The 11,572-nt window shown below is 45.6% G+C and overlaps 1 protein-coding gene across 1 annotated transcript; it reads right to left on the reverse strand.

Moving 5' to 3' along the window:
- Positions 1-8,699: 8,699 nt before the first annotated feature.
- On the reverse strand, positions 8,700-10,172 carry LOC308079016 (ataxin-10-like; the record flags this gene model as incomplete). The annotated part of the gene is made up of 1 exon (XM_080420354.1): positions 8,700-10,172. One exon carries the CDS (start codon positions 10,170-10,172, stop codon positions 8,700-8,702), a length of 1,473 nt encoding a protein of 490 aa, XP_080276480.1.
- Positions 10,173-11,572: the final 1,400 nt, after the last annotated feature.

The raw sequence follows: 11,572 nt of genomic DNA on the forward strand, positions 1-11,572 counted from the left end.
ATGATTATCAAATATCTAAATTCTAAATCAAGCAACTTAAAAACGGTCTGGGGGGCTCACAAAAGCCTGAGTAGACGATAAAATGACCAAAAGTTTTTTTTAAAGTGAAATATCCCTTTAAGGCTGCATGCAGTACAGTGTTTCTCAAAGTGGGGGGTCCCTGTCCATTTGGTTCCATTTGTACTCTCTCTGAGTTATGAGGGTCCTTGAAATTAAAAGGTTTGAGAACCACTGTTGTATAGTAGACAACTTTGGAGAAATTAGCACCCCAGAAAAAAAGTATTCTTTGTCAAAGTTCTCAAGACTGAGACCAAGACCACCAAAGTGTGGGTTTGAGACCAGAATTGATACGAAGACTGGCCTCACAAAATGTGTGAGTTGCAACGCTGTTTGTGGACTGAAACACAGGCCTGTTAGGCCTACAGTATACAAATTCAGTACAACGATAGTTCATGTAGACACGGTAGGCAGAATGTTTATATACTTCATTCATACTCCCCGGACCCCCCCATTCGCTAATAAACAATTCAGTCATACTCCTTTAAGGCAGTATGTGTCAACCTCTCGTCATTTCATTTGCTACCAGTTAACTCACTCACGCCCTCATACCCACAGTGCAACTCTGGAGGTTCATTTAAGCAGCCTCAGTTCTCTATTCATTCTACGTGCTTAGCTGTCAGTTGCCGGTTGTACAGCTGTCAGTGTCAACTGTCAACGTCGGATCATCACTAAGCGATCAACTCCAAAAAGCGGTAACCTTGCCAGCAGATGAGATTCAAGGCGTGGATCTTTGTTCTACTCACCCTGTTTCTGGTGCGGAACATGTTCCGAAATGGCGAACAGGAGGAAGATTCGTACTCAGAGGAGGGTGAGGAGGACGCTCCCATCGAGGAGACCCAGATGGAAGCCCATCAAGGAACTTTGCCTGAGTTGCCTCCGAGCAGCCAACTCCGGAGCCAAGAGGAAGCGGTGGTGAGCACCCAGTCCGGTCGCCGCTCCAGTGCTCGGGTGGCTAGGAGAGGAATCCCATTCCCAGTCATTATGGAGTGGCCAGTGGGAAAAATCCTGGAAGAGCTGTTCAGGATCGGTGTTCAACCTCCGGCGGGTATTTCGCATGACGCCTTATTTCAGTTCTTTTGCCATCAGCAAGAGGGCAGCACAAGCACGGCTCATCCTAATGCTGCTCCGAGCAGATCAGCTGAGGATGTCGACCCCGCCCCCCCAAGGAAGGCTAGATCAAAGTCAAAAAACATCGATCCAAGCGCTCAAACTGCCCCAAAAAGGCCCAGGATCCAAAACCCTGCGGATAGTCCAAAGGCGTTTGATCCTGTGCTCGCTTCCCTTAATAATATCCAGGCTTCGCTGAGTTTGATGAATTCAAGGATCCAAACACTGGAGAGCGGAGTGCCCGCAGCTTCTGTTCCAGCTGCCGTCACCGGCCAAAGTGCGCAGGCGGATGTCGTCATCATACCTGGCCAGGCGATTCCTCCGGTGGTGCCCCAGTGGACTCTGGGATCTGCAGTTCCAGCCCAGGGTTCCGGAGTGCCATTCTTCTCTCCAGCAGCGGCTATTTCCAATAATCTAAGAAGCCAAATCCTGGCAGGTAAAGATGTGAACTTGATAAAGATTTTGTTAAGTTCTTCCGAGTCAGGCCTCGGAGAGAAGCGCATCATTAATTGTGGGGACATCTCCGTTTGTCTCAAAGATAGCGATCCAAGGCTGACCAAGGACATGACAATGATCGAATTTATCGTAGCATTTGGAGTGTTTAGAGATGTGATTTGTGAATCGTTCCCTGAACGGAGAGCCGAGTTAGATACATACTTGGCCATTATTGCAGACCTGGCTTTGTCCTATGGGGGGAACCTATTCTATCAATACCATAAATCGTTCTCTGCTAAAGCTGCCAGTTTCATCCAGAAATTTAATCAGCGGCTGGATTGGTCCCTGGTTGACTTGGCTTTAGTTAGTAGGCACTTTACAGGGCATCGCGCCATTTCTTGTTCAGTATGTGGTTCTTTTGAACACCAGAGCGGGCTTTGCCCAAAAACAGTCTCTCAGCCTGGCCCCGCCAATAAGGCCTGGACGCAGGACGCAGGAAGGGGGGCAGCTGAGCCAGAGAAGAAGGTGAAAAAATCTAAGAATTTGTGTTTCAAATTCAATGAAAGCGTATGCCAGTTTCCTAAATGTGTGTTTTTGCATGTTTGCAGTGGTTGTGGGGACCCACACCCAAAGTTCATCTGTCCTCGCCGCACTTACCAGAAAAAGTGATTAAACCATCCACTCCGGTGAACATCCCAGAGATGAGAAAGGCGCTGGCCAAGCATCCGGATCGTTGTTTTGTGTATTATTTGTTATCAGGGTTGATTCATGGGTTTTTTGCTGGATTGTGTAGTCTCCCCTCCAAGATTTTCATTTGTGGTAATCTTCTATCTGCTAAAAAAGAACCGGAGGTAGTAGATAAATTGTTGGCTAGGGAGGTCGAGAAAGGCTACATGATCGGTCCATATGATGACGCTCCCTTCTCTGTCTATCGGATTAATCCAATCGGGGTTGCTACGAGGAAATATTCTGGTAAAAAACGTATGATAATTGACTTATCGAGCCCTCACGATGATAGCGAAGACAGTATTAACAATCTAATTCCTCTCGCCCCTTTTCTCTATGTTATGCCACCGTGGATCACGCTATCAAGTTAATTAAACTAGCAGGGAAAGGAGCTTGGCTCGGGAAAGCAGACATTACAGACGCCTTTAAAACTATGCCACTTCATCCCTCGCAATGGCCCATGTTTGGGGTTAAATGGCGTGAAAAAATGTATTTTGCTGTCAGACTGACTTTTGGTTGCCGCAGTAGTCCAAACATTTTCAACAAACTTTCAGAAGCGCTGTGTTGGATTTTGCTCAACACCTACAGGCTGCCTTTTCTCGTCCATTTACTAGACGATTTTTTAGTGGTAGATTTTCCTAACGGCAAGCCAGAGCACAGCATTAATACAGTGAAAGAAGTGTTCGCGAAGTTAGGAGTTCCTCTCTCTGTGGAGAAAACACTGGGCCCCGTTAAAAAACTTGAGTTTTTGGGGATCGATTTAGATACAGAGCTCATGCAAGCGTCTCTGCCGCTCGAGAAACTAGAGCGCATCAGAGAGGTGATGCAGCATTTCAATGACGCTGTGTCAGTTTCAAAGAGGGAACTGTTGTCCCTTTTAGGGCATCTAAATTTCGCTATGCGGATAATTCCCCAGGGGCGATCATTTATAGCAAGACTTCTCGATCTCTCTAAAACTGTTAAAAGTTTAAATGATCAAGTGTACCTAGACGAAGGGTGTAGATCAGATATGCGTTTTTGGTCAACGTTGTGCAAACAGTGGAATGGTATTTCGTTTTTTTATCACGACGGTTTGAAATCGTCTGTTGATTTAGGTTTCTACACAGACGCAGCCCCTTCCATCGGGTTTGGAGGTTTTTTGAATAACGAATGGTTTGCCGGTCCATGGCCTAAAGAATTACTAGCGTTGCCAAAAAATGAGTTATCCATCGCGCTGTTTGAATTGTACCCGGTAGTGGTCGCATCCATGCTATGGGGAGACAAGTGGGCAAGGAAACAGATTATCGTTTTTTGTGATAATGAAGCAACAGTCCACATTATTAACAAGGGCCGATCTGGTATTCCCATCATCAATAGATTCGTTAGGAGATTGACTTGGAATTGTGTGTTGGGGAACTTCTCAATTCGCGCGTCCCACATTCCGGGTTTGGATAATAAAATAGCTGATGCATTGTCCCGTTTTAAATTTCAGGAGTTCAGGGATCTATGCCCAGATGCAGCTCCATCCAGTCTGGTTTGCCCAGCGTACGACCAAATAACTCTAGACTAGATGAAAGGCTACAGTCATATATGGATTCAGCGTCTCATTACATGAGATTGGGGCTTGCAAGGAACACATTAAAAGCATATGATGCTGCCTGGTCTTTTTTCGTTTCTTTTTGTGCAGCTTTTTCAGTTTCCATATTTCCGGTTAACATTCCTATGATTTGCGCATTTATAGTCCATTGTGCAGAATCAAAAAGACTTCAGCCTTCCTCTATTAAAGCAATGGTCGCCGGTGTGCAGTTCCATTTAAGATGCATTAACCCATCTGTGGTTAGTCTGCTCGGGGATCCATCAATTAAGCTCCTCTTCAACGGATTAAAGAAAGCACACCCCCAAGGCAATGACAAACGTCTTCCCCTTATTCTTCCACTGGTGCATAAATTAGTGTCTCAACTAAGAGCAGGGTGTTTCGGTCCTTTCGTTGATTCTCTTTTGGAAGCAGTTTTTCTTTTGGCATTCTACGGGTTTCTTAGATGTGGGGAATACACTACGTGCACGGAGAGTTTTAACCCCTCACATGACTTGGCAATTTCTGATTTCTCTCTTCAACCTCACATGTTCTCTATTAATTTAAAGCACTCTAAATCTATCAAGCATTCTAACGGGATATCAATATTTATCGTAAAAACTGATACTGCTTTTTGTCCATTTTCTTCCATGTCTCGCTACCTGCAATGGCGGGTAAATCCCGGGGGAGATGAACCGTTGTTTGTCACGGACGCCGGGAGAGCTATGTCAAGGGCGTGGTTCGCCGCCAGGCTGCGTACAGTGTGCCAGCGATGTGGACTCTGCCCCAAGCTGTATACTCCTCACTCCTTTCGGATCGGCGCAGCAACCTCAGCTGCATCGTTGGTTCCTTCGTCCACCTTAAAAGCAATGGGTCGCTGGTCATCTGCCGCTTACGAACGCTATATTCGTCTAAATACGGATGAAATTCTTGCAGCTCAAAAAGCTATAAGTGTTAATGTGTAATCAATTATGAATAAATTCAGGAGTTGCATAATTGATTGTGTGTTAAGTTGCTCTTGCCAGAGCGCAGGTTGGGGGTCAGGTAATTCAAGGGATGGTAAACTTAAAGTGGTACACCTTTAAGCATGGGTCGTGGGGGGTCTCACGCTGCTTAAGGGTGGTTTAGTGGTATACCTTAAGCATGGGTCGTGGGGGGTCTCACGCTGCTTAATGGTGGTTTAGATTTAATCAAGGGATGGTTAACCATAAAGTGGTACACCATTAAGCATGGGTCGTGGGGGGTCTCACGCTGCTTAATGGTGGTTTAGTGGTATACCTTAAGCATGGGTCGTGGGGGGTCTCACGCTGCTTAATGGTGGTTTTAGTGGTATACCTTAAGCATGGGTCGTGGGGGGTCTCACGCTGCTTAACGGTGGTTTAGATCAGGGTAGGTCTAGCATGGGTTATAGTAGTACTTACTATAGTACATAGTTAATCCATGTAGCATATTTCATTTATATCATATGGATTTAAATGGAATGGCATCACTTGATGCTTTAACTGATTAACATTCTCATTTAGATCAAGGTGTGGCGATGTTGCTCAGTATGGTATACCTTAAGCATGGGTCGTGGGGGTCTCACGCTGCTTAATGGTGGTCATGATGGTAGGTTTAGCATGGGTAATTCACTAAATAATACATTCCTTCTATATCAGGTCACCGCTCGGGCGGGCGCGACTTGCCTAAATAGGGTTCGCATTGCTGCCATCATATAGAGGGAATTAGACATTGCTGTCTATACACATAGTTATTCATTATTTAATAGTTTATTTCCTTTAACATCAAAGCACTGTAGTGTTTTGCCAAATGTGCATCTAATAGTTGCTGCTGGTGCAGGATATCGGCTTTAGATGTGAAGGGCATCTTCGGTATGCATTTAAAGGAAATGTGTCATTGCTGACACTCACATAGTTAATTCACGTAGCATATTTCATTTATATCAAATGGATTTAAATGAAATTGCGTCACTTTGATGCTTTAACTGATAATCATTCTCATATAGATTAAGGTGTGGCGCTGTATTTGCTCACTGCAAGTGAGCGCGTGTTGGGGATTGTGATTAAAGATTTGTGTCATGTTTGCACAGTAATCGTGTAATATCACATGAGCAGAGTCACACCGCCAAATTTGAATGCAATAGCTTTGCATATATGGGTAATGGTTAATATGGTTATGGTTAATAAATGGTTAATGGTTCATTAACTGTCTGGTTATTTCTGAGCTGAAGTGTCTAAATGAAATTCAGTACAACGATAGTTCATGTAGACACGGTAGGCAGAATGTTTATATACTTCATTCATACTCCCCGGACCCCCCCATTCGCTAATAAACAATTCAGTCATACTCCTTTAAGGCAGTATGTGTCAACCTCTCGTCATTTCATTTGCTACCAGTTAACTCACTCACGCCCTCATACCCACAGTGCAACTCTGGAGGTTCATTTAAGCAGCCTCAGTTCTCTATTCATTCTACGTGCTTAGCTGTCAGTTGCCGGTTGTACAGCTGTCAGTGTTAAAAATCCTCCACCTCCCCGGCCTCCTCCCCGTGGCTGCTGGTTGTTGGTGGGATGGTCTTATGGTTGTTATGGTGGTGGTTGTGCATTAAGAGTTAACGTGCATTAAGGGTTAATGTGGTGATGTCATGTAATATCTGACGTGTATGTTATCTGTTGTTGTTTAAGCTGTGTTTTATTGTTATGCTTTGCTCAGGGGATTGTGATTAAAGATTTGTGTCATGTTTGCACAGTAATCGTGTAATATCACATGAGCAGAGTCACACCGCCAAATTTGAATGCAATAGCTTTGCATATATGGGTAATGGTTAATATGGTTATGGTTAATAAATGGTTAATGGTTCATTAACTGTCTGGTTATTTCTGAGCTGAAGTGTCTAAATGAATGTGAATAATTGAGGAATTGAAATGGAATGGAACAGGAGTCTCTCTGCCCGGTATAGCATGAGGCTGAGCAATAAAGCTTAATGGCTGGAGCAAAGCTTGGAGTGGTGACAAGGAAACAAAATGAAATAATAAAGAAAAGATATTGAACAAGAGGCCGAACACGCGGCCGCAGCCAGCTGAGGTCACCAAAGGTCCCGAACCTCAATAACAATTTATTATTCAAAAAGATAAATAAGAGCTATATAACTAACTGTATAAATAAATCAAGGGGTTGAAACCAGTGTTGCCAGATTCTGTGAGAGAAACAAGCAACCGGGTCTAGGAAAACCAGCCCAAAAGAAAGCGACTATGGGCCACATGAGCACTTTAACATATACATCAGCTATTTGAAAATAGCAGATCTACAAGCTCACAACGCGTCACGATGCGTTATGAGCGCTATGAGCTTGAAGATCTGCTATTTTTTGAAAAATCATGATTTTTTTGGCAAATCTTTGAATATATATATTATTTATTTTTAAAGACATTTTTAAACATTTTTAACTAAAATCTTTGCTTCTGGGGATTCTACAAATGTCGTCTAAATCTTAATTTCTTTTTGAAAAAAAAATGTTGCTATATAATCAGTGGTTCTCAAACTTTTTCATGTTAACCCCAAAATGACATGTATTTGGCTGCGGACCCCCATGTCAAAATATGTTGTTCCAGGGACCCAACAGAAGCAAAGATTTGAGTTAAAAATGTTCGCTTTAAAAATATATTTAATATAAATATTTTCCACGATTAAAAAAATAAATAGCAGATCTACAAGCTCATAGCGCGGCACCGAGTGCCGCGCTATGAGCTTGTAGATCTGCTATTTTTTTAATAGCCAAAGAAATCTAAAATGACACAGACACGTTCCCGGTCTTAATGGGTTAACGAAGCAAAGGGATAACAGAGTCCTTCCTTGCCAGCAGCACAAAAGACCTCTCGGTTTTTCACAATCTTTCTCTCACTCTCACACGATTTCCCTGACTTAGGTGAAGACAAACCTGAGCTCCCTTAGCAAAGCCAGACAGCTTTTTTACCAAGAGAATGACCCTGGGGGTTTAGTATACCAGACAAACCCCTAACCCCATCTTATTAGGGGCAGGAGAGCAACAGAAGTCACTAAAGATCACAGCTCTGGTCAAGACTGTCTTTTGTCTTAGCTTTTCAATTGGCTAAATTGGCAGCATGACTGTCAGTTTTTCTGCATAAGACTTGACATTTTGTTAGGGCAGAATGGTAAACTTTAGCTACATGTGCACATGCCATGCGCTCTCTCTCTCACACACACACACACACACACACACACACACACACACACACACACACACACACACACACACACACACACACACACACACACACACACACACACACACACACACACACACACACACACACACACACATTTTGAGTTCATATTTAACAAGAAATGATTGAACACAACTTGGATAAAACTCAACGACAAGTATTTCAGGATACAGATCACGGGTACAGGAAGCATCACCTCCTCCATATATGGCGACTGCCAATTATCACAGAAACTGAACAGAATTTTGCCAATGCCTTAGCACTTGGCTTGACACACACACACACACACACACACACACACACACACACACACACACACACACACACACACACACACACACACACACACACACACACACACAGATAAGTTTAATTTTATGTTGATTTGCATCATTAATTCATCAATAGCATTAGGAGGGCTCACAACTCTTGTATGTTCCGACTGTTTATTCAGCAAACACATACTAAATTGACCGATTCTGTATTCTACCGTTTGGCTGCATGGCCACCCATAGAAAGGGGGGCTGTGTGCAAGACTAACCTATCACTAACAATGAGAACCTGCTCAGCGTCGCCTTATAGGAGCACGGTATCTCCAGTTTGCTCCGTCGTGGCTTTCATCAGGAATCTTTTTTTCACAGGTTTGAGCAGCAGTGTGCCGTCCCGTTCCTCCACCTGGAGGCCCAGATCCAGGAGGGCCGAGTAGTCGACCACGCCCCGTCGTTCCAACCCGGACAGCAGCTGCTGGTTCTCTGGGTTCTGCTCCAGGAGGTTCCGGATGGCGAATATGGCCCACTGGCTTATGAATGGATTATTGCTGTCCATGCTGCAGTTGTCCAGGATGAGGTGGATCCCTTCCAGCTCTCTCACCTTGTTCTGGTTGCTGACGTTGCCGTGACAGAGGTTTCCTATGAGTCTGATGAGATGAGCCTTGAAGCTGACGGAGGGGTTGGAAGACGAGGTGTCTCCACTTTGGCTGAAGGAGAAGTTCCGGGCAGCGCTGAAGACATTCTTGCTGGCCTTCCCCAAGGCATGGAGCTTCTGCAGGAGCTCAACGGTGGCCTGGAGCAGGCCGGGATGCTTCTGCAGGAACATGAACCGTCTGCGGTCTGAGGTCATCTCACACAGCACGTCCAAAAGACCGATCACAGTCAGCGCCTCATCACTGGTGGCAGAGCCACAGGCGAGTGTGAGGACAACGCCACAGCTTTTCTGGAAGCAACAGGCCAGGAATCGAGCCACGTCAGGGGGAGTACCACACTCCTCAGAGTCCTCCTCTAGTAGATGGGCTGACAGTAATTCCAGCAGAGTGACCCTCTCCAGCGGAGACATCCTGGTGTAGATGCTCTCTACCAGAGCGGAGGACCTGAGGAAGTGTTGCGTAGCGATTAGAAGCGGCCATTCCTGGTCTGGCTGTGTCCTGCACAACTCCATCACTCTGAGGCCCAGGTGGAGGTTCTGGGGCTGGGTGAGCTGCTCCACCTTGGCCTCATCCAGACAGTTGTGGAGTACCATGGAGGCAAAACCCACCACCTTCTCAACATTAACACTCAGAAGCTGTTGGAGGATCGCTGGGAAGGTCTGCTGCCAAATGTGGTCTTTGCACACCTGGTTTCCCACTGAAAGGTTTCCCAGGAACTGGATTCCACAACCAAGAGGTTCAGATAGGCTGTCACTGCTCTCCTGGGTCAGAAGCAAGCTCAGGATTTTAAGGGACACTTCAATGAAACCAAGCTCCCTGAGCAGGCCCTGGTTTCGGTGGCTTTGGACACAAGCATTCCTTGTAGCCCTGAAACACTCTGCAGTCAGCTGAAGATATAATGGAACACATTGACCACCTTGGTCCTCAAGCTCCTCATGCAGCCTGGACAAGATCTTCAAAAGACTGACAAAAATGTCCTCCTCCACCCCTTCCCTGTATTCTTGGTCCGACAGCAGCGAAGTTCTAAATGATTTCAACACCTGCAAATGATTCTGACACAAGTTCTGCTTCAAAATGCCAACGAGGGATGTTGAGACACTGCACTGTGTGTCACTGTGAGCCTCCATGTCTGCTGGGTTCGCTAACAGGGGAGCAGGGTTATATACTGCCCTGATGACATCAGTCTTGCCCAAATATGGAGGAATGGCAGCTCTGCCATGCCTCCATATTTGGGCAAGACTGATGTCATCAGTAAATTATTCTGACACAAGTTCTGATTTAAAATGTCAACGAGTGATGTTGAGACACCACTGTACACCACTGTACCACGTGTCACTGTGAGCCACCATGCCCAAATATGGAGGAATGGCAGCTCTGCCATCCCTCCATATTTGGGCAAGATCCCTCTGCGATTAGAAAGAAGAGTAAAATCGTCTTCCCGGATTGGCTAACCGGATTGGCACGTTTGTGCCGCTGTAGCAATATAAGTGGGAGAGCTATTAGTAACTCCATTCTTTTGCATGGCAATGTTCTGCTGGGTGGTGCATCAGAAAGGGGGGCCAAAGAGAGCCACTCACCACACTGCTGTGGCAGTGGGGCACAGGGTGTACTCCTTTGGTTGGTACTGTGACAGGCAGATCAACATGTACAGCATGGGTCAGATTGAGGTGCACGTTTTCAACACAGTATCTTTGCGCTGGATGATGTTGCCCACCATGACGATTGGAAGAGGACAACATCTCCCTGAGACTCCCTCCATGTGCGAGGGTCACACAGCCGTGCTGATAGAAGACATCATCTACATCTGGGGGGGTTTTAGCGTCTGCTCTGGGTTAATTAATAGAAGTGAGTACTGCAACATTCTTTATGCGTTCGATGTCGACACCCATAGATGGTTCAACCCCAAGGTTTCAGGGACCACTGTTCCAGAGGGGAGGTGCGGCCACTCAGCCTGTGTCTTGGAGAAGGTCATTTATATATTTGGAGGATACAACTGGCTGACTGTATACACTAATGACATTTACAAGTTGGACACCGACACAATGGTCTGGTCTTTGATTAACACCAGAGGCACTCCGGAGCCGTCGTCAAATCACTCTGCCACCATCATCGGGACAAAGATGTTTGTATTCGGGGGCCAAGAGAACCACAGCAACGACATCAGGGTGTTTGACATAGAAACCAGCTGCTGGCTGAGTACACCTTGTGCGCTCCTCCTTCCAGAAGGACGCAGGCGTCATTCAGCCTTTGCCTACAACGAGGAGCTGTACATATTTGGCGGAGACAACTTGAACCGGACCTTCAATGATCTCTGGAGATTCAATCCAGAGACCTTCACCTGGAAGAAGGTGGAACCCAAAGGGACAAGCCCCTTCCCCCTTGGGTATTCACATCTGTCCATGTTGTGCTGTTGCACGGTGGGAGATCGTATCATCCTCTTCGGAGGATACAAATCCACGCCCAATGACCTTTACGTCTTGTATCTCAGTCCTAGTCTGAAGACACTATGCAAGCTAGCGGTTATTCA

The sequence above is a fragment of the Gymnoscopelus braueri genome, assembly GCF_963280865.1.
Source record: "Gymnoscopelus braueri genome assembly, chromosome: 22".
Classification (NCBI taxonomy): Eukaryota; Metazoa; Chordata; class Actinopteri; order Myctophiformes; family Myctophidae; genus Gymnoscopelus; species Gymnoscopelus braueri.